Source organism: Hemicordylus capensis, chromosome 2 (genome assembly GCF_027244095.1).
Source record: "Hemicordylus capensis ecotype Gifberg chromosome 2, rHemCap1.1.pri, whole genome shotgun sequence".
NCBI lineage: Eukaryota > Metazoa > Chordata > Lepidosauria > Squamata > Cordylidae > Hemicordylus > Hemicordylus capensis.
In genome coordinates, this window is record NC_069658.1 from 415,940,171 (window position 1) to 415,965,958 (window position 25,788).

Below are 25,788 nucleotides of genomic sequence, written 5' to 3' on the forward strand. Positions count from 1 at the left end.
ACAGTTCCCAAGATCCCTTGGAGAGAGGGAATGGCTGCTTCAAACTTTGAAGTAGCCATTCCCTCTCTCCAGGGGACCTTGCCAATTTCAGTCTGTAGCCCAAATGCACCCTGTGAGTCTCTTCAGCCAGGACTCTGGGAAATTACAGGCCGGTTAGCCTAACGTCTGTTCCAGGCAAATTGATGAAAAGCATCCTCAAGGATAAAATTGTAAAGCACCTAGAAGAACAGGCCCTGCTGGGAGTGAGCCAGCATGGCTTCCACAAAGGTAAATCTTGCCTCACCAACCTTTTGGAGTTCTTTGAGAGTGTCAACAAGTGTGTGGATCAAAGTGATCCAGTTGACATAGTACACCTGGACTTCCAAAAAGCTTTTGACAAAGTTCCTCATCAAAGACTCCTGAGGAAACTTAGCGGTCATGGGATAAGGGGACAATTACATGTGTGGATTGCTAACTGGTTGAAAGACAGGAAACAGAGCATAAGTATAAATGGGAGAGTTTTCACAATGGAGGGAAGTAAGAAGTGGGGTCCCCCAGGGATCTGTACTTGGACCGGTGCTTTTTAATTTATTCATAAATGATCTAGAAGCAGGGGTTAGCAGCGAGGTGGCCAAATTTGCAGATGATACCAAACTCTTCCGGGTAGTGAAATCCAAAACGGATTGTGAGGAGCTCCAAAAGGACCTCTCCAGACTGGGGGAGTGGGCGACAAAATGGCAAATGCGGTTCAGTGTTAGCAAGTGTAAGGTGATGCACATTGGGACGAAAAACTCCAACTTCAAGTATATGCTGATGGGATCTGAGCTGTCGGTGACTGACCAGGAGAGGGATCTTGGGGTCGTGGTGGACAGCTCGTTGAAAGTGTCGACTCAATGTGCGGCAGCTGTGAAAAAGGCCAATTCCATGCTAGGGATCATTAGAAAGGGGATTGAAAATAAAACGGCTAATATTATAATGCCCTTATACAAAACTATGGTGTGACCACACTTGGAGTACAGCGTACAATTCTGGTCACCACATCTTAAAAAGGACGTTGTAGAATTGGAAAAGGTACAGAAGAGGGCAACCAAGATGATCAGAGGCCTAGAGCACCTTTCTTATGAGGCAAGACTACAACACCTGGGGCTTTTTAGTTTAGAAAAAAGACGACTGCAGGGAGACATGATAGAGGTCTCTAAAATCATGCATGGTGTGGAGAGAGAGAAATTCTTTTCCCTCTCACACAACACTAGAATCAGGGGTCACTCCATGAAATTGATTGCCAGGAGGTCTAGGACCAACAAATGGAAGTACCGTTTCACACAACACGTGATCTACTTGTGGAACTTTCTGCCACAAGATGTAGTGACAGCCAACAACCTGGATGGCTTTAAGAGAGGTTTGGATAACTTCATGGAGGAGAGGTCTATCAATGGCTACCAGTTGGAAGGCTGTGGGCCACCTCCAGCCTCAAAGGCAGGATGCCTTTGAGTACCAGTTGCAGAGAAGTAATGGCAGGAGAGAGGGCATACCCTCAACTCCTGCCTGTGGCTTCCAGCGGCATCTGGTGGGCCATTGTGCGAAACAGGATGCAGGGCTGTTCTTATGTTCTTATGACTCCTACTGAAGCCCTTTTACAATCCATTCCATGTGCCAGCTGCACATGTGTATTCCTGGAAACAGGTTAGTTGCACTGTGTGCACTGGCTGTATCTTTTGTTTCCCAGGTGGCTCATTGCCTTGGTAGCCACACATCATCTCCTTGGAGGGTTGAAATCTTGCCTTCTGTAACAGGCTTGGGAACAAGCCCAACCTTTAGCATGAGGTCAGGAAGTGCCAAGTAGTACCACCCCATTTCAAACCATGAGGTTTGAAAAAGAAAGAAGACAGAATGATCCCACTGAGCCCATTACTTTATGTTTTTGCCCTGGATCCAATCCTGATCAGGATTCAGAGAGAACCCTGTCTGAGAGGACTCACGGTCTCGATCCCTCCACCCTGCAAGATCTTCCTGGGAGGGAGGAGGAGGGAGAGCAATGGGATGGCAGAACCACCTGTCCCCTCAGAACCATATTCTGAGTTTAGGGTAAAATTTGTAGCTCATGCTGATGATGTTACATTACCGTTATCAGATGAACATGAAATCTCTGTTATACTGGACCTCTTCTGGGAATATGGCAAGATCTTGGGCTCAGAATTAAGTGCTGACAAAAGTGTACTTGTTTAAATGGACCCCGAATGCCAGGAACTCTCATGCCTACCCATCTCTGAATGTAAAAGCAAAGGGGCCCCAGAGTCCAAACTGAAGTGGGTAGATACAGTAAATATTTTGGGGATCGAATACGGGATTAAGGAAATAATCGGCGGGGGGGGGGAATGGACAGATTGGGAAGAAAAAGTAATGCTTAAAATCGCCATGTGGAAAAAATTGGGCCTTGCCTTGTACCAGAAAGCGGTTTACATCCGGACTTACCTGATACCCCCCCGATGCACAACTTGGTGGTAGTCTACCCTCTCCGCTCGATTTTCTTTGGAGAGTTGAAAGCCAGGTCTTCTGTCTAGTATGGCACGCGGCGTCCTTCCCTTTGGCCTGTGCGGTAGCATTTAAGGAGGTTGAGCAGGGAGGCACAGCTCTACCCACCCTGCAACCCTATTTTGTGACTGAATTCATATCCTACAATTTTGGAAACTGGTTTTTCGTGAATGTCCAGAACATGTCCAACCTCCTGCAAAAAACCTGGGTTTCACTTTTCGCTCTATGTTGGCTAAAGACAACATGGGGCATAGCGTGGTGGGAGAAAGGATCTTTCAGTGGTAATATTACACAGGTATTTAAAAAGGACCACCTGGACTACTTGAGAGATTTGTTGTTCACACTAAAAAAATGGAAGGTTGAACCAGATCTGTTTAAAGGACCCTCCTTGGTTAAGCAGCTAAGGAAAACAATTTTTGGAGAGATTCTAGAAGTGGCCTTTTTAGACCCGGTTTTGAACGTAAATGCTACAAACACCGCACTTCACAGTACTTGTTGCAACCCGATCACCCTATCACTCTCTTTAAGGAGAAAAAAGTCCCTTTCCATTTATGGGAAACCAGGTGGTGTTTATACCACCAAGTACTGCTGCTTAACGCGGCTAAGTCATGGCTCCCAGAGGACCAGCAAGAGTGTCCCAAAATCACCTGCCAACAGAAAGCTAGTGAACTAGGCATGACATTCAGGGAAACCCACTCACATTTCTTAAAAGAGTGTGTGGTAGCTAAAAGAGTGTGGCAGGGAGTAAGCAAGCTGTTAGAGTGGCCCGATTTGGAAAAACAGACTTCAGAAGACCTGATCTCGGGTTTGAGCAATACAACCTTTTCTCGGGGTCACAGGAAGAAGCCCTCAAGGAAACGGGATGGAACGGGTGCCCTCATACTAGGGAACTGGAATGTTCCCCTTCTTGTACTCAGGTTAGTAAACCTGTATGTCATTTATGCAATGCTCCTGCATAGGAATAGGGAAGGAAGACATGACCAAGAGGTTCATGTGGATAAGACAGTAAATTTCTTCTGGAAAAGTTTGTATGGTTATGTGCAAAGAGACAAGTGTATCTCTTCTAAACAGCAATGGGACAAATTGTGGAAATGGACGTCGGATGTAACCCCCGCCCCCTGCCGATTACCTGATGTGCCTTGAAATCCTGCCACCCACCCACCCGAGTTACAGTGCTGCTTGCATATACTTTATAACCCTGTTGGTTACCAAAACCTTGTGTGTAAATCTTTGTATATATGATGTACAAACAACCACTTTATATATAAATATGCTTTGGTAATGTACTGTATGCTTTGGTAATTTGTTGATTCAATTAAAAAAAATGTTGTTGTCCAAATAGATAGATAGATAGATAGTTGTCCTAAGCAGGAAGGAGAAAGAGAAGTGGCCGAAGGGAACAGACTGGGACAAGGAGGAGGCTGCAGCCTTTTGCCAGCTATATCAAGTTCTCAGAAGGGGAAACAAACTCTGATTTTTTATATCTGTATCTTGGGTTGCCACCTTTTTAACTGGCTGCCTTTCTGTACCTTTAACTGCAACCTGACACACAGCAATTAACCAAGCAACACTTCCCCAATCACTTATTTCCCAGCCACAGTAAGAAAAGAGTCAATGGCTGCATTTCTTAAGGAGGAATTCAGATTTTTTTTAACCACTCAGGAATAAGGCCAGAAAAAAGTTGGCTACTCTGTCTATTACATTTAATTGGGTATAAAACAATAGCTTTAAGGATGAGGAAAATTACTCAAAGTAGTCCCATTGAAATGAAAAGGACAGTTAGACAATACCAACTTGTCTTTTTCATTTCAGTGGGACTACTTTGAGTAATTTTCCTCATCCTGTCAGCCACTGTATTTTTGTGAACTTTCTTATGAACCTTCCCCTTAATAAGCTGGAAGTTTTGCCATTGGTTTAAGCCAGGATAAAGAAGGTAGAATTACTTTGTCCTATTTGCGGGGTGTTCGTAAATTGCATGACAGCTAGTCTCTCTCCCACTTTTTCCTTCTCCACTCTAGCCACTAGACCTCGCTGTCCTGACAGGGCTGGCAGAGCTCTGGGCCCTCATTCTTGTCATCACTGCTGTACTCTCTAGGACAAATTCTGATAATTGTTCATTATACTCTGAATATAGTAGGGACAAGAGAAAACGTCACCCCCAGCATCGATTACCCCATCTCAGCTTGCTGCTGTTCCTATTCAAATCTATGCAAATGATTCAGGACTGGGGGTGGGCTCTGGCTCTCTCCTCTGGTGAGAAGTTGGGGGTTTGAGTCCAGATGCCGCAGGCGATGACTAAACTCTGCACGGAACAAACAGGGTAAAAATAGTCAGGAACTGGAGATGTACCAGATGGAGCCAACTCCTGGGGAGACGATGGGACTAGGAATGTTGCCTTCCCCCATGCTGGGCATCTGGGAGATGGGACACAACTGAGCAATATTCTGACACCCTCACTGAGTCCAACACCTGTGTTGCTCCACCTGCACTTGCACCCCCTTTTCCCCTGCCAGATGGTTCCTGCACTGATGCTAGGGCTTCTTGTACCTTTGAATTTCCAACTTGACACAATTCTCAGGGCACCCATCCCTGTCCTTCCTGCTTTTCCTTACATCTCCTTCAGACATGCATTTTTAGTCATCACAGTTTATGCATCAATGTTGCATGTCACTCTGGATCCTTGCTGCCCTACTCTTTTTGCATTGGACAAAATTTTTTTTGAAATATTTGTTAAACTATGTAGTTCATATTAATATAATCGTAATCATTTATTTCCATAAGTTCAAGGCAGTTTACAAAGGGTGGGAGAGGGAAACAGGCTTAAAATGACCAAACAAAATGGAAAATAACTGCCATACACTAAAAAGTGAGCTTGCTGTCCTAAAAACTAGACAGGAAAAGTGTATTTTGCACCCCTTCAAAAAGCATACAGTGGAGGGGAGTTCCGCATCTCTTTAGAGGTGAGCACTAGCACATTGAAATGTACCCAGAAGCAAATTGGCAATCAGTGTAGTTGAAGCAAAAGAGATTGCAAATGTTTTCATCTTGCTTATGTCCACCTTGAGTTGTGCAGCCAGCGTTCAAATTATAGGGGGCCAGAAGGGATACCATGGCCAGCCAGTAAAACAAACAAATGGATCATAGAACAAATCAATCCAGAATTTTCATTTGAGGCACAAATGACCAGGCTCAAACTAGCATACTTCGGACACATTATGCTGGGAAAAGTTGAAGGAAAGAAAAGAGGATGACCAGCAGCAAGGTGGATGGACTTGATTACAACAGCAATGAATGCACCACTGAGAGAACTTAAAGGCCAAGTTGAAGACAGATCTATCTGTCGTCACTAGGAGCTGACACCGACTTGACGGCACTTGATCAATCAGAAGGGATCCAGTCCCCTTAGCTGTTGTGTTAGTCCCCTTATTTGCTGTTTTTAAAAAGCTGTGGGGGTGATTTGACTGAAATTGGGGGTAGTTGAGGTAGAGCTTGTGGATTTAATTCAAGGCCCTCTTTGTGTGTGGAATAGCATCACGCCTAATATTGTCTTCAAGGGCAGCCCCACATAAAGCATGTAACAGTAACCAAGCCTGGAGGTTACAAAAACATAGATTCATGTAATGAGGTCCACATCTGTCTGGGCAGAGGCAGAGCCTGCACAACCAATGGAACTGAGAAAAGGCATTTCTAACCATGGTTACCTGCTTCCTGCTTATCAAAAAGGAAAGCTAGATCAAAAGTACTTAAGGACTCTTTTCCTATTCTGATGGGGATACTGTTATTTTGTTCACTTAAGAGTGCTTCACAGGGAATGGAATTTACAAACACATCCTGTGTATAACCTATGTACAGTTTACCCTGTTGGATCCATACTGAGGCACATCTCTCTTATTTTTTGGACCACATGTCTACTGCATGCCTATACTGTAGACACCTAGGGCTAATTGCAGCAGGTACACACTGTCACAAAAAGACGTGTTGAACTTTCACACATTATAAGATTCCGTGTGTGTGGTATGTAGATCTGTACCAACTGAATTGTGTGAATGTGCGGAACAGTTCTTAGACAGCAATTCTAGCATGTCAAGTCCTCACTTTATCTGCCTTCATAATATGCTGTAAAATAAGGAACTGATCATTTCCATGTAAAATTTGGGAGTTCAGGATCAGTTACAAATGCATGTTGACTTGAATATGTGAATGAACCATCACAGGTTAATCATTGCAAACAGAACTTTCGTATCATTATGGAATGTCTGTTCAAATACAATATTAATGGCATGTCTGTTGCTGACAAAAATCTTGGGAAATTATAAATAAAAGACTACCATGAGCACAATACAGCAAAAGTTGGGTGCAGCTAAGCCAATTGAAAGTAAAGGAATGTAATGTGCAGCCAGATCCGATAGATGTTTTCTTGGAAGTAAGTTCCTTTGATTTCAGTTGATTTCCAATAGGACTACAGACATGAAGAAGCAGCAGCATGATCCTAGGCACAGTTACTCGCAAATAAGTCCCACTCTGTCCAATGGGGCTAACCGCTTAATAAGTGTCTTTCAAATTGCAATCAGCTTAGAAGCCCATCCTAGACATGTTTTCTCAGTCCAACTGATGTTCATCCAACTTGCTTCCTGATAAGAGCCCTTAGATAGCAGTTTTAGTCATAACTAACTTATCTATCTCAGTGGGACTTGGCAAGTAACCTTTGTGAATGCTTTTCAGTTGTGACCTTTCAATTCATACATTATTTGAGAAGTGTTAGATCAAGTGACAGTCCTTGCATGTGTGAAGCAGCTCACATGCTAAAGGGATAATGGCTTGTGAGGGGCTACTCCTCTTCTCTTTATTTAGCAGGGGGAGAGTAACTGGCCCTATCCACCCCCAGCACAGTACTTCCAGTGACTGTTGCTGGTGTGTGTCTTATGTTTCTTTTTAGAATGTGAGCCCTTTGGGGACAGGGAGCCATTTTATTTGTTATTTCTCTTTGTAAACCGCCCTGAGCCATTTTTGGAATTATTATTATTGTTGTTATTGTTATTATTATTATTACTCCATGATCCCATGGATTTGAGTCTGGGGCTCACTTCTCCCCAGGACCAAGGCCACTCACTTGGTGTCTCTTCCTTTCTCTCTTGCAGACAGTAATTTTGTATTGGGCAATGCCCAAGTCCGGGGGGCCTTCCCCGTGGTTTATTGTTCTGATGGCTTCTGTGAACTGACTGGCTTTTCCCGGGCGGAGGTCATGCAGCGTTGCTGTGCCTGCAGCTTCCTCTACGGGCCTGACACCAGCGAACTTGTCCGCACCCAGATTCGCAAGGCCCTTGATGAGCGCAAGGAGTTTAAGGCCGAGCTCATCCTCTATAGGAAAAGTGGTGAGTTCTCTTCCTGCAAAATGGAGTTCACTGGCAAGAATTCCAGGGCTTTGTCGATTTTCATGGGATGGGGCTGGAAGGCTGAAGTTTAAGTGCAATAATTTCTGTAACAAGAAGAAAAGGGGGATGCTGGGCTGAAGTCTGACTGGAAACTGTGGTAGTTATCAGAAGAAGAGCTGGCCAGGCCTTGGCAATAGAAGGCCAGAGGTATCAGGAGCCCAGCTGGAATGACAAGGAAGAGCCTTGTGGGTTAACTTCCCCTCTCCCTTATTTATGTCCTGGTAGGCAGCTCTGCAAGGGATAAAATAACTGGAATGGAAGTGGGGTTGTAACACCTTCCCTGAGGAGAATCACCCAACTTCACCCACATCACATTTTTTAAGAGTACACTTAAGATATTTTAAGTGGACTCCTAAACATGTGTGCAGTAGAAAATTCATGGCACAGGTGCACACACGTAGGTTAAGTAAGAGGAGAGAGTTGAAGGAAGAGAAATAGCTCAGTTAAATGCCAGCTAGGGCTGAGCCGTGGGCAAAGCCCTCTCAGCAGTAGGTAGCAGGAAGGAACAGGTGAGAAATCCTGTGGGCCTAGAGCCAAACATGAGGCAGAGATTGAGTGAAGAGTCTCTCTACAGGGCCCTGAGAAAAGAGAGCAAACGAGCTTTCTTGGCTAGTAGCCTATTCCAGGTCTCTTGGAACAGGTACAGGTGGCCCTGTTGGGGGATAACAATCCACAAGGCCTGGCAGTGCTAGCACTGATGGAGATGGGCAAGGAGGCTGTACCGAGCTCTCTTATCCAGGTGGGGACACAATAGGGCAGGGATCACTTTCAGTATTTTGCTTAGAAGTCCAACATCTTGTAAAGAGCTGCTGGGTCCCCTGCCCCCCCAAACCTTTTCTTTCTTTCTGTTCCCTAGTGATCCCAAAGGAGATTGGTATTTGGTGTGTTAAGGCAACAATGAGGGTGTTTCCCTGAGATCAGTATCTCATCTGCCTCCTTATCTTCCAGGTGTCCCCTTCTGGTGTCTCCTAGACGTGGTGCCTATCAAGAATGAAAAGGGAGAGGTGGCTCTTTTTCTGGTCTCCCACAAGGACATCACAGAGACCAAGAGCAGAGCATCTGCAGAAAGCTGGAAAGAAGGAGGTGAGAATTAGTTTGGCCTAGATGGTGGAAAAGATAGCCCAGATGGGGCCTCTCTAATCTGGTAGCCTAAGAGCAATAAGAAGATTGCGTGGTAGGCAAGGGGTCTCCTTCAGTTGCTGGGTCTCCCATGAGATAATGGTTTGTGTTAACCATAATTCAGAACCCAGAGTGTGGGTTCCAGATGTACATCAGGCAAAACACAGTTTAGAGTTGCTTGTCTGCTTTCAGGGTTGATTTGATTTAAATCACAATTTAAATCGCTTCACAGAAGGAGTCAATTTTAATGATTTAAATCACAATTTAAATTACTAGTGAGGAAGATTCTATTTTTTAATCAACATTTTAAAAATAAAAGTACATTCTTCTTGTCTAAAAATAAACTTAGTACAAATTTAGAGATAGTTGTAGTTTTCATTTTTAGAGGGTAGGTACACGCTATCATTGGTACACCCTTCTGATAATGCTGTTTCATTCGGGCAACCAGGCCTTGCATTTCATTGTTGCACTGTTTGCATTTTGCATGTATGCCTTTCTTACCCACAGGTACAGGATCTTCATTGAAATATTACCAAATGGGGTCTTACAGCCTACTGCCATGAGGTGCTCCCCTTAAACAATAGAGGATACACTCCGAAATAATTTTCCTCAGGGACTCCATTAATATGTTCTGTTCACTTTTGGTTTCACTTTCTATTCTCCTCCCCTCCCCATCCCATGCATTTTTATCCAGACAATTCCTCCTTGCTTAGATCTACTCTGTCCCCCCACCAATCCTCCATTCATTGACCTTCTTTGTCTTTGCACTTTATGGGGGAGGGAATCAAGGGCTTGATTGTGTGTCTGTGCTGCATGTACACTACCTGCAGAATAGGACTGATCAGGTCTGTTATCTTTCATCCCCATATACTGCTGTTATTTATTATTTTACTTATTTAGTACATTTATATACCACCCCATACAAAAAGGACCCTGGGCGGCTCACAGTATAAAACCATTAAAACATTAACATTATTAAAACAATTTAAAATACAATAAAAACTCTGAAACCAAAGCTTTGAAATGATAAACTAAAAGCCTGACTAAACAGGTATGTTTTGGGGTCCTTCTTAAAAACATTCTGAGATGGGAAAACACTAATTTCATTAGGAAGCACGTTCCAGAGTCCCGGGGCCACTCTAGAAAAGGCCCAGTTTCGAGTTGCCGCCAGTCGAGCTGGTGGCAACTGTAACCGGACCTCCCAGATGATCTTAACAGGTGGAGGGGTTGATGAAGAAGAAGGTGCTCTCTTAAATACCTCGGACCCAAGCCATTTAGGGCTTTATAGGTAATGACCAGCACTTGGTATTTATTCCGGAAACTTATTGGTAGCCAGTGTAGTTCTTTTTAAATGGGTGTAATATGATATCTTTGGTTCATAGAATAGAATTGTGATTAATGTTCATGGTGGTATCTTTGACTAGATTCTTTATTTTTAAAAAATTAAAAATCAATTTTAAATTTTAAAATCCAATTTAAATTTAAAACAGATTTTTTAAATCATTGATTTTTATCAACCCTGTGTGCTTTTTTGTTTGGGACTCAGTTTTTACTGTATAAGCTCAGTCCCATATCCTTAGTGCAGCGGCCATCTTAAGATGGAGCAATGGCCCTAACTGTTGGGTTGTCAGTAGACTGTGAATTCAGACATAACAGCCAATCCCAGTTAGTAAAGTTGTGGTTTATCCTGGGTTGTTGACAGGCTTTGGCTTTATTAAACTATATTAATTAATTAATTAATTAATTAATTAAACTTAATTAGACTATAATTTAATTAAACATTAAACTAACCATGGTTTAATTTGTTAAAGTTTCACATTCCATTTCAAACTTGTCAATAACAGCCTCCCCACCACCACCATTCTATAAAAAGCACATTCGCATTTTTAGCCCACGATTCTGAAAGTGAGAGGCAGGCAGTCTTGAACAGATGTTAAGGAGGTGTGAATGAGGACAGGTAAGCAGTGGGGAAGCAGAGACGGAGAGAACAAAACTGTTCCAAAGGCCTGCTGACTTTACCAGTAACGATGCATTTAACAGCTTATTTTTCTGGGCTTCTTTGCCTTTCACAGCTGCGCAACAAGCAGAAATTCATCGGGCCAAGTTTCCTCCACCACTACATCTCCATGCTGGGAGAAATGGCCCCTTTGGAATTTCCCCCTGTCATGCCCAGGACTGTTAGGCACAGGAGTCCTGAGGAAAAAGGCAATGCTGTTATTAGGTGTATCTGTATCTCTCTCATCAAATCTAATGCATAAGTCATTGGTGAAAGGCATCATCACATTCAGTATTTGCTCATACAGGGTTCCCTCCACCTTTTTGTCACTAAGAACATGATTTTTTAAAGTTCAGCTTTCTCTTCTCCCCTTTCAATTAAGTTTCTTACATTACATTTTGAGTGAATAAATGGAGTAGTGTTTTTTGGATTGCTTATGGCCCCAGCAGAATTATTAGCCATGCTGGCCTTTGATAATGAGTAGTTTTCACCCCCACAAACAGCATATTGTGTAAAAAAAATGCTTTCTTTTTTCATTTATAGTTGCCAGTCTGTTACTTCAGACAGAAAATATTGGAATAATACAGTTGTTGCACCCAGACCCAAGGAGACACGGACACATAATGCATTTGGTGAAATTGGCCACTTTTATTAGGGGTAATAATTCCAATAGTGATTGGCGCTCCATCAAGCAACAGTGCAGTCCCTAACAGGTCAGCCAGTCCTGTGGCTGCCCTGACTTAAAAGCCTGTGGCGCTAGCAGCTTGGCTCCAGGCGGCCCGCCGTTCACGGACGGGGGCGCCCTTCTTCACCGACCTAAGGTCAGGTCTCTGTAATTAACGCCACCCGTCCGACGCTGTCAAGCCATACGGAAGGATGTCGTTTGCAGAGAGGTAGGAGCAAAGCAGCATCCCTGATCTGCCAAGCCTCAAGGGATCCGCCCCTCCTCCTTACAGCCAAAAGCTTACCTAAGGTGCCACACTGCTTTCTCTCTGTTCACAGCCGCACTGTGCCTGCCATGGCGGGCGTCAGCCCAGCTTGACGCCCCGCACACCCCACAAGCCTACCAATACCGTGGTCAATCCCAGTCGCAGGTCATCCACAAAAAACCTCATGCCCATAGGTGACAGATGCACACCGTCACCTCTGTATAGCAGGGGCAGTGAAAACTTGATATCCTCATGCAGAATGCACCCGCCACCCTCAGAGGCAAGGAAGCGTGCAATTGCTGCGTTTACCCCCCCTCTGGCCCTATCCACTTTGTTCTGCTTAACGGCTCCCCTCCATACTCTCCGCTGGGTGATATCAGACCAAATAACGATCAGCCCTGGGCACCAGGAGAACACGACTGCCAGGTCTTGTATTATCTGCTGGGAGAGAGAAATGCCAGACTGGCTAAGTAGGTCATTACCCTCAAAAGGTAGTAGCAGGATATCCGGTGCCGGATTTTCCTTGAGGAATTCATGCAGCATTGGCAACAGCTTGGCTCTCCACATGCCCCGCCGACCATGCCAATCTACCGTGGCCCAACGCCCTAGGCCCATTTGCGTTCCCGGCTCAGCGCCCTGCGCCCATTTGAGTGCCCAAAAAATGAAAGAGTAGCCCAGTATGAGGACTCTGGCACGCCCCTTCGCCGCCTGTGGCCCTGCTGACTGCAGCCCTGCGCGAGAGAAGAAACATGATGAGTGAGGTGTAGCAAAGGATAGCGGTGCGGAGGCAGTGAGTTGGTGAGGCAGTGAATTGGTGGGGCAGCGCCCCATTTAGCGCACATACTTCCGGTAAGCCCCGGACCGCCACCTGCCCAGACACTGAATCGCAGGGCCTGAGTAGCCCATGTGCGTGGCAACTGAGGCTGCACCGATGCGGAATGAATGGGAGGATAAGTGATGCGTGGACACTCCGGCCGCCACGAAAGCTCTCCTCATCACTGCCCAGAATTGGAATTGAGTCAGGTGGCGTCTGTCGGCGTGGACAGAGGCACCCCCTGGCCTCCCCCCTGGCCGCCAGGTAGACTCCCAGCGCCCGTACTGGGCACATGCCCTGATAGTCTGTCACATGCAAGGTCACCCTTTGGCCCCTGCCCCTCTGGTCCATTTTGGAGAAACGAAGGTGAAGCACCACATGGGAAGCCCGCATGGTAAGGTCATCAAATTGCAGCACCCTGCCCGCCGGGCCATGAGAGCCCCTAGGGAACATCTCGCCCACCCTAAAGGCTCTGAAGAAAGCCACCAAGGCTGAAGCCCGGAACAGGGCTTCCTCATAGGGGGATGAACAGACCCCACCCAGCTGCCGTAGGGCACGCTGTAGCGCCCCTGGTGTGACTGGCCTACGCTGGCCAGGCTGGGCGCGTGTCTCCCTCACCCAGCCTTCCAGCATGTGTCTCACCCTAAAGTCTCCCGAATGGTTGGTGAGCCCCCTGGCCTTTGAAAAGAAGGCCAGTGCAGCCAGGTAGCCGGCCAAGGTGCTTACCGCCAACCCCCTTGCTCGGAGATGCACCAGATACTGCATAAGGTGCTCCGGCGGTGCCGGCCAGGCATGCTAGAGTCCTACCTGCAATCTAAATTGAAGAAAGGCCCTAACCCTTTTGTCGTAAGCTAACCAAGTCCTGGGCGCTATGGAAGCCTGAATGGCCCTAAACGCTTCTACGCTCCAAGGCTCCACAACCATTCGGGCACCTTTTCTGGCTGATTGGTGGCTTTGGGGGCCAGCTTCCGGAAGTGCTGCATCTGGAAGCGAGACAGGGCGTCCGCCACTTCATTCTGCACTCCGGGAACATGCTGGGCAGTAAAGAGTGTGTTATGGCGTAAGCAGGTTAACACCAACGCGCAGACCAGCCCCATAACACGCTGCGACTTGGAAGTTTGGTTGTTAATGATCTGGACAACGGCCAGATTGTCGCACCAGAACTGCACCACTGAATCCCTAAAAAACTCCACCAAGGTGTGTGCTGCCACCACTATGGGAAAGAGTTCGAGGAACATGAGGTCCCTCGTGATTCCCTTTTCGGCCCACCCGCTTGGCCAGCACTCCGCGCACCAACGCCCCCGCAGGTACAGGCCGAAGCCAAGGCCTCCAGCGCCGTCTGACTGTACCTGGAAGTCAGCTTCTAAAAGCTGGGAGGACCACCAGAAGGATACCCTGTTAAAAGAATCCAGGAATGTCTGCCAGAGCCTTATGTCTTCCCTCATGGTGGCTGTCACTCTGATCAGGAAGTGAGGCTGACTGCACCCAATCGTGGCATCACACAGACGCCTTAGAAAGGGACGGCCGGGGGCCACCACTCTGCAGGCGAAGTTGAGGTGGCCCACCAATGACTGCAACTGGCGTAAAGAGACCTTCCAGGCCCTGCTGCACGCTTTCAGAAGCTCCCTCAAGGCACTGAGTTTGCTGTCAGGGAGGCGTGAGAGCTGTCCTACGGTGTCCAGCTCTATTCCCAGAAAAGTTAGCTTTGTGGCTGGCCCTTCGGTCTTGTCCTTTGCCAGGGGCACCCCCATCTTGCTGCAGAGAGCCCCGAAGGTGTGCAGTAAGTGTGAGCATTGGTTAGACCCAGCCCTTCCTCCAAAAATAAAATCATCGAGAAAATGAGCCGAGGAGCTGAGCCGGGCCGTGCAGCGCAGTGCCTACTCCAGCATAGTGCTAAAAGCCTCAAATGCTGCGCAGGAGACGGAGCATCCCATGGGGAGTTTGATGTAGTACTACTTTGATGTAGTACCCTATTGATGTAGTACCCCCCATTAAATGCGAAACCCAAAAGATCAAAGTCGTCCGGGTGCACCGGCAGCAGGCAAAAGGCGGACTCATTATCGCACTTTGCCATGAGAGCCCGTGGTCCGCAAGACTGGATCATGGCCACCGCCTCATCGAAGGATGTGTACCAGACCGAGCAGAGCTCGGTTGGTATGCCATTGTTGACCGAGCTGCCCCATGGATATGACAGGTGGTGGATGAGCCTGTATTCACCTGGCACCTTCTTCGGTACCACACCCAGCAGGGATACCCTCAAGGTTGGCAGCGGGAGCTTGGTGAAAGGGCCTAAAACCCTCCCCAGTGCAACCTTTTTAGCAATTTTCCTAGCCACTATGTGTTCCATTCCCTCTACGGATTTTAAGCTGCGGGCAAAACTATGGGTACGTCTGGATTAACATGGTATTCTAAAACCCCTTACAAAACCGTCTTCTATATCAGGATAGTTGTGCAACAGCATCCGGAACACCGGAATTTTAATTGGGCTGGGGCCCTTTTCCTGCACCGGCCCCGTGGGCGGCTGTGGGATTTCCCCCCCTCCCATGTGCTGGTAGCCCCCCTTCCCCTGAGGGCTTTTGTCCTCTGACAATTGAGGCCTGCGTGTCGGCCACCGCAGAAACCAGAGTCATGCCTGTATTTGCACGGGGAGCATGCACATTTCCCATTCTTATTAAACTCCCAGCATACCAGGGGACTTTGAACCCCCTGGGCGCCCGCGGCCGAGGCTGCTGATGCTGCTGGTGTCCTGGAAATGAGGTGACCGCTGTCTGAGCGCTCGCCGGCCAAAGGCCTTGCGGGAGTCATGATCTGGAGCCAGAGCTCCAGGTGTTGCCTCTCCCAGGAGATCGCTGTGTTGTTAGAAGCGCATTCCCGGAACGCTTGGTCATAGCGCTCCCAGGCATTACCTGCAAAGTCCATGAAAGCCCTATGGATAATATCAAAGTACTTAATGAGCGCAGGGCCCTTCTCGGGGTATTTTTGCATGACCACGCCCATGTAGACCGTAAACCCTGAGACCCAATTGGCCCAGTTATGCTCAATGGGCTTCCTCCTGGTCTTCTCTTTGTCTTTTCCTTGGGCCCCGTCCTTGTCTATTGGCTCGGGCTCCTTGAAAAGCAACTGGAATATGTCCATGCACTCACCCCTCCAAATACGCTCCTTGAATGCTGGCAGGAGGTGGTCTCCCAGCGGAACTGGTACATCACCAGCGTGCCCAGTAGCGCACGACTGGGCTGCTGCCCCATGGGGGGCAGAACTGTCAAAGGCCCGCCCACAGGCCACCCCTCCCTGCCAAACCTGGTTACAGGTGGCGTGCGGCGACGCCCAGTTCATAGGGCCAGGATACCACCCATATGGCCCAAAGGGGGAATTGTAAGGCAAGCCCCAAGGCCAGACCCCTTGAGGCAACTCACCTGCGCCATTCTCGTCGCTCCCGGGGTCCTCGCTGCTGTCGCCCTGCACATTTTCGACTTGGAGTGGCTTGCTCCCTCTCGATTCGGGTGTAGATGGTCCCGCCGCTGCCTCGAGCACTTCCAAACATTCAGCAAAACCCTGCATTAGCTTAGCCTTTTTGGCAGCCCTGGATGTCCTTTGATAACGTGATGGGACCCCAGAAGGCCCTCTACCTGTTTCGTCCCCCGCTGGGGCAGAGCGCTGCTTCTCCAGGGCTTGGAGGCGCGCAATAAGCTCCCTGATGGCCCCCAGCTCAAGATCGCCTTCATCGTCAGATGAAGATTCGACCGGGATGTGTGGCCTCTTAGTAGGCCTCATGGGCTTGCCGCCCTTCTTAACTGGGGCCTTCTTTGGGCCCATAGTAGCTGTGAAAGATGTACGCCCCACTCGCCCCAGGGAGAAGGGGGGGTAAGCTGATACCGCCCACTGCTGGCTCAGGGTGCCCCCTCGTCCTTCTTAGGCTCTGGCACTGCTGCTATAGAACTGTAGGCCTTCACCGAAAGCCCCTCACTGAATGCTTTATTTCATTGATTTTATTTCATTGATTTTTATATACCTGCGCCTCAGAACCCTGTGTCCCCTCCACCGTGGATTCCTACGCAGGACGGGTCCCCCCCGCCTGCCGCAGCTACACTGCCTCTGCTGCCTAGAGCAGTGTTTCTCAACCACCGGTCCCTGGACCGCTGCCGGTCCCCGAAGGGTTGAGTGCCGGTCCCTGACTGGGAGTCAACCCCCCCCCCACTGAAATCAAGGCACTCACTTCCTCAATTTTGCACATGGCACAGAAGAGGAAGAGTATCACGGAGGCATGGGACCCTTCTTGTGCCTTGCCTCCACGTGCTGCTGAGATCTTCCTATAGCTATCTTATTCCCTATCTTTACAGCTTCAAACTGTATGCGATGCGGGGGCATGGAGGAAAAAGTATGGCAGTGGGCGCCACTTGAAGGCCTGCTGGTTCTTGCATGCTCATTGTTTGCAGCCAAAGGTTGGTTGATTGAAAACCAGCTGCCTGTTGTGGTCGAGGTGCCTTGAGAGGGAACACTGTTTCCCTCTTGCATCAGTGGGGCTTGCTTGTATGTTGTTTTCATTGGCCCCATGTAGCTTTTGAATTTTTCCAATGGCCCAGCATCCCCTCTCCATTGAGTAATCACAAGCACCTCCACTCCAGACATACTGGAGACAAATTTGTTCACCCAGGCTTTTAGATTCAGGGGTTCTCAACCTTGGGTACCCAGACGTTGGTGGACTTCTACTCCCATAATCCCGAGCCATAATGGCCAAATGCCATTGTTGTTGGAGGTTATGGGAGTTTAACTGAGGGACCCAAGGTTAAGAACCCCTAATATTCAATGTTTGCAAAAGATTCCAAATTTAATTATTTTAATGCTTATATTATTTTCATTCTAAACTGCCCAGAGATGCAAGTTTTGGGCAGTATAGAAGTCTGATAGATAGACAGACAGATAGACAGACTTGAAACCCCTTTACTAACTGCTGGTCCGGGAAACTGCGCATAAAGAATGTAGCGGTCCTTGAAACTCTGCACGAAGAATTTAGCGGTCCTTGACTCCAAAAAGTTTGAGAAACACTGGCCTAGAGGCCTGCAATGCCCCACCCCCACCCCAGCCCGCACTCCAAACCTCGGGCCGAGTAACCGGCCTGTTGTGTCTTGCTGCTCCGGAGTGAGTCCGCTGCCAGGCCCGCCACGGGCCCAGACGGGCTTCTTTAGAGCAGTGGTAACCGGCTGCAGCCACCGCGCGTAGAAGCCAGCTAAGAAGTGGGCTTAGAAGCCCTGTGCCCTCAGCGGCGGGGCTTAAGAGCCCTCCTCCACAGCTACAGCTGTGGCCGCCGCCGCTCTGAAAAAAGGGGGGGCGGCCGGGCCCGTCCAAGATGGCGCTGGTGCCCTCGATCGGCCGCCCGCCCTTGGCAGCGGGGCTGAAGAGCCCTCAGCCACCTCTACAGCCCCCGGCGCAGCCACAATGTGTTTGGAGCCGAGGGCTGGGCTTAAAGCCTGCCCCGGCGCATCCGTGCCCGCGGTGATGAAGGAGGCGGCCGCACTCACGGAGACGAAGGAGGCGGGCCGCCCTGTATCCTCGGCGGCAGGGCTTAAGAGCCCTCCACTGCCTCTACAGCTCCCCGGCGCAGCCGCTCCAACCAGGCCCGGCCACGTGCTCGTGACCAGTCTAGGAGCTCGCTGGCAGACGTCCTCTCTCTGCACGATCGAGAGAAGGACTGAGCCGGTGCAGGCGCGCAGCCGGATCACTCCTCTGGGCCCCACCCAGGAGGCACATCAGGGCCAATGGGAGCTGGCTCCCAGTGCCACGTGTCCCTCCCAGGTGTGGGCTGGGGGCAAACGAGCCACGCCGCCTAGAAGGGCGGCAATTGGCTGGCTTTGGCCACCATAGGGTCACTGTTGCTTATTATGCATTTTTAAGCTATTTTACACAAAATGCTGGGCGGGGTTGGGGTGAAAGCTACTCATTATGAAAGGCCATTATGACTAATAATTCTACTAGGACCATAAGCAATAAAAAACACACACATTACTCCATTTATTCACTCAAAATGTACAGCTCAATCCTTAAGAACATAAGACAAGCCCTGCTGGATCAGGCCGAAGGCCCATCTAGTCCAGCATCCTGTTTCTCACAGTGGCCCACCAGATGCAACTAATGTGGTTACACATAAGAAACCCCACAAAACATCATGTCTCGTTTAGCCGTCCACCATAAGGACTAGAAACTTAAATGATAGAGGCCTAGGGTCAGTCCAGAAACATTTGCACTTACAGAAGTCACTGGCACATAACTAATTTACTTTGCATCTAGATCCCATTCATTTCAAGTTTGCCAAGTTTTCTTCAAACTCTCTGAATTGCACCCCTGGGCTTATGGTGTGGATGGAAGGTTTGTTCTCCCACACTGGAGAGGCATGTATAAAATACTGTGTTTATATTCTTTTGAGTGTGGATGCCACACAGATGAATTACAGCCAATTAGTTCTGCTAGCTAGCAGAGCTACTCAGCTAGAGGAAATTGCTGACAACCCTTTGTGTGTGCCAAATGAATGCTGTTGCCTGTACGATGTCACAACTAGCAGGCAAAGAAGACAAGATGCATGCCAGCACAGGAGGAGAATATAGTCAGGACATGCAGCAAAGGCACACAGATCTCCAGATGCTGAAGCTGAAAATGATCAGAATTTACTCAGATTCTGGTAAATTCCAGAGTTGATTACTGCAGTGTATTATTTGTGGGGGTGCCTTTTGAAGATTTTCATTGGTTCTCTTTGAAGGCTTCTCTAAGAAGGCTTAGTTCAGAATACAGTTTCTAGGCTGCTAACTGGGACCTGTTCTAGGGAACATATCAGGCTAGTTTAGAAACAGCTTCACTGCCAGTCCATTTCCAAGCACAATGCAAAGTGCTGCTGCTCCCCGTTAAAGCCCTATACAGCTTGGAACCTGGGTATCTGAAGGACTGTCTTTACCCACGTGCATCTGCCTGAATGTTAAGATCTTTGTTGGAGGTCCTTTTCTTGGTGCCTTTGCCTTCGGAAGTTAGGCAGCTGGCAACCACCAACTGGGCTTTTGAGGCTGTGCTGCCCCATTTAGGGAACCTGACCTCGGGGATTTGTTTGTTTGTTTGTTTATTGTTCGATTTATATACCACTTTTCATTAAAATAATCTCAAAGCAGTTTACAATATAATTAAAACAATGTATAATTAAAATACAGAAGTACAAATGATCTCCAAGCAGTTTACAGTATGATGCGTAATTAGAATACAAAAGTACAGATAATATAAATATAAACATAATATCTCTATTTAAAAATTTAATAACCCATTAAAAGCAATAATGCATAGAACACAAAGCAGCAACAGCAGTAGAAACAATTCTTTCATTTAAAAGCCTGGGTGAAGAGCCTCGTCTTTACATTTTTCCTAAAAGCTGTCATGATATGCCTAGCACCTACTCCCATGTCTTTCAGGCACCAGGCAAAACCAGTTTTGTTTCCCCAGACATTAAAGAATGTCAGGCAGGTCACTTTGGCTCACCTCGTTGTCTGTCCTGTTTTCCATCGTCTATCCCTTGTTTAGTCCCTCCCTGCCATTGTTTTCTTCTTTTTTTGATTTGTTGGTTGTTTTACTGTTTTATTGTTTAAATTGTTTTTAGGTGATTGTAAGACCAATTTGGGAGTAATTTTGACTCAGGTTGTGGGGGATGGATTAAATAGATTTCACATGAATTCAAAATCTGGCAAATTTGAGCAAGAGTTTTCCTCCCACCATTAGCCTCAGTAATTGTAAGAATATTGGTGTATCTGGCAAACAACATAAGAATTACTCTCTGTTTCTCATTGGCAATAAGGACACAGCACATCAGAGTAGTATCGTTATTGGAAAAGCAATGTTTAAGAGTTGAGAAATTTGATATTTGAGCTTCAATGCTTCCTTTTGGGAGGCCGAAACTCTAAGCCATGTCACCAAAATACACAGGTTCACTGGAAGTAGAAATCCACTCTGAAAATGGAAAATTCACCCAGAACATAAAACTTGAATCTTATACTTGGAATTCAGATTGTGGATATCTTTTCAGCTGGAAATCTGAGGGTTGTAGCTTCCGTGAGGATATCGGTGAACTTGCTTTCTAACCCACCTAATGCCACCAACCTCTTCTGCTCTTGTCAGGAGGACGGCGTCGCTACAACCGAGCTGGGGCCAAAGGATTTAATGCCAATCGTCGGCGAAGCCGGGCTGTGCTCTATCACCTGTCAGGCCATCTCCAGAAGCAGGGCAAAGGAAAGCGCAAACTCCACAAGGTAGGTGGTGTGGGCAAGTGGAAGCAAATATTTATACCCCTTCTCAATTAGTGTTCCCAGAAAAAAAATAAGAACAATCAATAAAATAAATAATTAGAACAGTATGGTCCAGCAATAAAATAATGGCATGAACACAGCCACTTAACAAAGCCAACAAGGTGAGCAGGAATTGGCGCTTAAAAGCACAACAATCTTCAGCAGTCCGTGGATTTCACAGTCTAATGAAGAACCTGTTCTAGGGCCACCACTGCAAAGGCCATGCTTCTTATGGCCTCTAAACAGGAAAGTAGTTGAAGCAGAGTATTATAAGCTACTCTCACCATTTAGGGAGGCTCAAATGGGAGGAAGCGCACCAGAGATACCCAGACCATAAGAACCCTGCTGAATCAGACCAGAGGCTATCTAGTTGAGCATCCTGTTTCCCACAGTGGCCAAACAGATGCTTCTGGGAAGCTCACAAGTGGAAGATGAAGACAGGCCCTCTCTCCTGCCATTGCTCCCCTGCAACTGGTATTCAGGGACATAGTGCCTCTCAGCTTGGATGCACCATATAGCCACCATGATCCATTTGAGCTCTGAAGGTCAAAACCAACATCCTGAATTGACCTCAGAAACAAATCGGTAACCAATGGAGATGTTTCGGAATTGATGCAGTATGACTTGTGCCTGTCACCACTTGGACAGTGGCATTCTGTACTGATTGAATTTTCCAGACCGTCTTCATGAGCAGCCCCACATAAAGTGCATTTACAAGAGTCTAATCTGGAGATCACCCAGGCATGAATAACTGTGGGCTGCTTGCTATGATGCCACTTTTTGCTCCCCACTTGTGCCCCATTGTTGATCCGTGAGTGGCTGATACTGGAATAGTCCTGCTTTGTGAAGGGAGATTGGAGCCAATAGCATTCCAGCCCTGTGGTGCTAAGTGGTTGTCTTGCTGCCCTCTAGGGTGTCTTTGGGGAGAAGCCAGCCCTGCCAGAATACAAGGTGGCCGCAGCACGCAAGTCACCATTCATCCTGTTGCATTATGGAACATTCAAGGCTGGCTGGGATGGGCTCATTCTCCTGGCCACGCTGTACGTGGCCGTTACGGTGCCCTACAGTGTCTGCTTCAGCGGCATCAAGGATGAAGGTCTTCCAGAGGCTGCCCGTGCACCCCCCAGCATCTGTGATCTTTCTGTTGAGATCCTCTTTATCCTAGGTAAGTAAACTATGAGGAGGCAACCAAATCTACTTCTGCATATAATGGTTATTCCTGGGAAACTGTATATTGTACTATCCTTTGATTGCTGCTGGGTTTGGCGAGTGGAACTTTACCCCCGTTGACCTTTTTGTTTTCTCCGCTTCTCTGACAAGTAGGAAGCTTAGCATGACCTTTCAAGAGCTGGTTGCCTTTGGTGAAGAGGACACTGGAGACTTGTGCTGGTGTGTCTCTGTGAACATCTCTTAGCGTACACATATAATGACTCCAAAGGAATTCTAGGGAAACAGCTGTCAACACAGGCAATGATAGTCCCAAAGCTGAACTGATGGTATCCCCAGGGCCCTGTCAAGTTTTTGAATACCACATTGCTTCTGCCAAGCCTCTGCCTCAGCGTCCAACATAGCTAGTTCAAAAAGACCTGCTTTTCCCTCAGCCTAGCACATGCTGTCCCTGTGGTTCATTTTTAGGAAACTCCATGTGGCTGGTCAGGAAAGAATGTTCTGGCAGGTTGTTCTTCATTGTGAAGTAGCCACTCAGGGTGATTTCACCCATGTACATTTCTCACTCAGGGACTTCAAAGCCGAGTGGCAACTTGCATGTAGAGAACACATACTACCATCATTGCTTCAGTCAGTGAGGCAGTTTGGAAGGTGCAAGTGCCACATGTTGGTGCAGTGATCAAAGTGGAGAGGGGAATTCCCCTACTTGCCTCTAAGTGCTGTGTGGAGGTGGCAGAGGCTGGAAACACTCCACTCCACACCATTCATGCACACAGTTGCTGCAGGGGCGTAGTTAGTGGAGAGGCGGCCCATGTTCATCCCTCTCTCTGGTGGCCCCCCCAGAGTATTGGATAACCGTCCTCACTGACGGCCCCAGCCGATGTTTACACCGTACTAACTGAGTCACTTCCCTGCCATCTCCCAGTGCTCACAGGAAAGGGCGGGAATTCCCCATCCCTCTCTCTCACCATGAAGCGGTTCTGCCTAGGAAGCAATTTCATTGACTGCCGCTGGATTCCATACCTCTTATCATGGTGACCAGGCCCTTTTTCAGATAGCAGGGCAGTTGCCCTGGGGCCTTGCACATGGATATTGACAAATATCAGTACTGACAAACAGGACACTTCAGCTAAGGAAAAAATTGAATTGTTTCAGGGGGAGTGAAAAGAAAAGGGTAGGCAGGCCTCAGTGAAAATTCAGCCTTGTCATAAAAAGGGCCTTGTCTTAAACGGGCCCTGCCTGCCCCCTCAGTTGCAGTACTTTCCAACAGAAATAGTACTGTGAGTAGGGATACATCCAAACTGTGGTTTGAGCATTCTGAGGGAAATTAGAAAGGGAAGAAAACAGAGAACAGGTGCTCTCCTCCGCCCTTTCCAGCTTCCTTCTGGGGTGGCATGTGTCCCAAAAAAGCTGCACATGCCATCAGCGCACACAAGATGTCCGCACATGCACGGGCACCATTTGCATGCTCAGCATGGTGTTGCTGACCACGCAGTTGGTGCCTGTGCATGCGTGGACACCATGTGTGTGCTGATGGTGTGTGGGGCTTTTTGAGACACTTGCTGTCCCGGCAGGAAGCTGGAAGGGATGGTGGAGAGCAGGTAAGCACCTCCTCTCTGTTTTCTTAAATTTTCCTTTCTAATTTCCCTCAAAGTGCTCGTACCACACTTCAAACCGTGCTTCACGCACATCCCTAGTTGTGAGTCATACAGTGATCATTCCTGGGGTGGTGGATGGGCATAGGTGATTTACTACAGTCGTGAATTGCTCCCATTTATCAGGTGGAACAATTAAGACAGAGCCTCCTTGCTCACATTGCAGCCCTCTTTACTATTCCAGTACCAGTATTTGGGCTTAAAGGAGGATGGTCAGCTGTTTTTCTTTTGGCATTAGGAACTCCAAACCCACTTCATCAGCAACCACCTGTATAGTGGGTGGTCTCACTGCTGTAAACTCCATTTTATACTTCTGTCCTCTCTTTCCAGACATTGTGCTGAATTTTCGAACCACCTTTGTCAGCAAGTCAGGGCAGGTGGTTTTTGACCCTCACGCCATTTTCCTGCACTACTTGACCCGCTGGTTTGTACTGGATCTTTTGGCCGCCCTGCCCTTCGACCTCCTCTATGCCTTCAAGGTCAATGTGGTGAGTTCTCAAACATGAGGGAGTGGTAAAAAGGAAGCTGAAAGGGAACATCAGGAGAATCAAATCACTCCAGAAAACATGGAAGCTATTTAAAACCACAATAATAGAAGCTCAGTTGGAATGTATACCAGGAAGGAGAAAGGGTACCACCAAGTTCAGGAGGACACCAGCATGACTAACAAGTTGAGTCAGGGAAACTATAAAAGGGAAGAAGACTTCCTTCAGAAAATGGAAGTCCTGCCCATATGAAGAGAACAGAAAGGAACATAAACTCTGGCAAAAGAAATGCAAGGAGACAATAAGGGATGCAAAAAGATTGAGGTTTTTTGGGGGGTGTTTTTTATATTTGTAGACCACCCCAAACTTCCATCTCTGGGTGTTTTACAAAAACATAAAACAAATTAAAACAGACATAAAAACCTTAACATGATTTAAAACCATGTCTAGTTAAAAATCTTGGGTGAAAAGATTGTCTTTAACAACTTCGTAAAAGTTGTCAGAGATGGGGAGGCTCTTATATCAGCAGGGAGTATTCCAGAGTCTCGGGACGGCAACAAAGAAAGCCCGTCCGTGTGTAGCCACAAGATGAGTTGATGGCAACTGCAGACAATCCTCTCCACATGATCTCATGGTGAAGCAGACATTCTCTTAAATACCCTGGGCTTAAGCTGTTTAGGCCTTTATAGGTTATAACCAGCACCTTGTATTTTGCCCAGAAATTTATTGGTAGCCAGTGTAGTTTTTTATATTACAGGAGTAATATTGTCACCTCACGATGACCTGGATACCAAACTGGTTACCACATTCTGTACCAACTGCAATTTCTGGACTACCTACAAAGGCAGCCCCACATAGAGTGCATTGTAGTAGACAAGTCTGGAGGTTATCAGCATATGTACTACTGTTTTGAAGCCGTTTATCTCAAGAAACAGACACAGCTGGCATATATCAACTGAAGCTGATAGAAAGCACCTCTGGCTATTGCCTCATCCTGAGACACCATGGAGGGATTTGGATCCAGAAGGACTCACAGATGATGTACCTGTTCCTTTTGGGGAAATGTGACCCCATTCAGGACCAGCAGATCAAATCTGAGGAGAATATAGCTACAAGTATCAAGGGGAATAGCAAAAACCACTTTAAATCTATCAGAAGCAGAAAACCTGCCAAGGAAGCAGTTAGACCCTTAGAGGAGGAGGGTGTGAAAGGGTTTATTAAGGAGGATAAGGAGATTGCAGAGAAACTGAATGAGTTCTTTGCATCTGTCTTCACGGCGGAGGATACTGACCATATATCCACTCTGGAACTGAGTTTCTCAGGCTTGGAGGCTGAAGAACATTCAAGAGGAAGTATTCTAAACTGTCTTGA

General features: G+C 47.4%; 2 protein-coding genes across 4 annotated transcripts in view; one reads left to right on the forward strand and one right to left on the reverse strand.

The window, feature by feature from the left end:
* KCNH3 (potassium voltage-gated channel subfamily H member 3) overlaps positions 1-25,788 on the forward strand; it is a 99,175-nt gene that overhangs the window by 53,314 nt on the left and 20,073 nt on the right. For all 3 annotated transcript variants that reach the window (XM_053302548.1, XM_053302547.1, XM_053302546.1), the window contains exons 2-6: positions 7,650-7,883; positions 8,892-9,026; positions 20,944-21,074; positions 22,023-22,275; positions 24,263-24,420. In XM_053302548.1, the coding sequence (XP_053158523.1) occupies positions 7,754-7,883; positions 8,892-9,026; positions 20,944-21,074; positions 22,023-22,275; positions 24,263-24,420 (807 nt within the window). In that variant the 5' untranslated portion in view covers positions 7,650-7,753. The remainder of the gene's footprint in view (positions 1-7,649; positions 7,884-8,891; positions 9,027-20,943; positions 21,075-22,022; positions 22,276-24,262; positions 24,421-25,788) is intronic.
* On the reverse strand, positions 10,985-16,849 carry LOC128347628 (uncharacterized). The gene is made up of 3 exons (XM_053302559.1): positions 16,215-16,849; positions 12,470-12,718; positions 10,985-11,255 (listed from the first exon to the last, which is right to left on the reverse strand). Exons 1-3 carry the CDS (start codon positions 16,612-16,614, stop codon positions 11,179-11,181), a joined length of 726 nt encoding a protein of 241 aa, XP_053158534.1. The 5' UTR covers positions 16,615-16,849; the 3' UTR covers positions 10,985-11,178.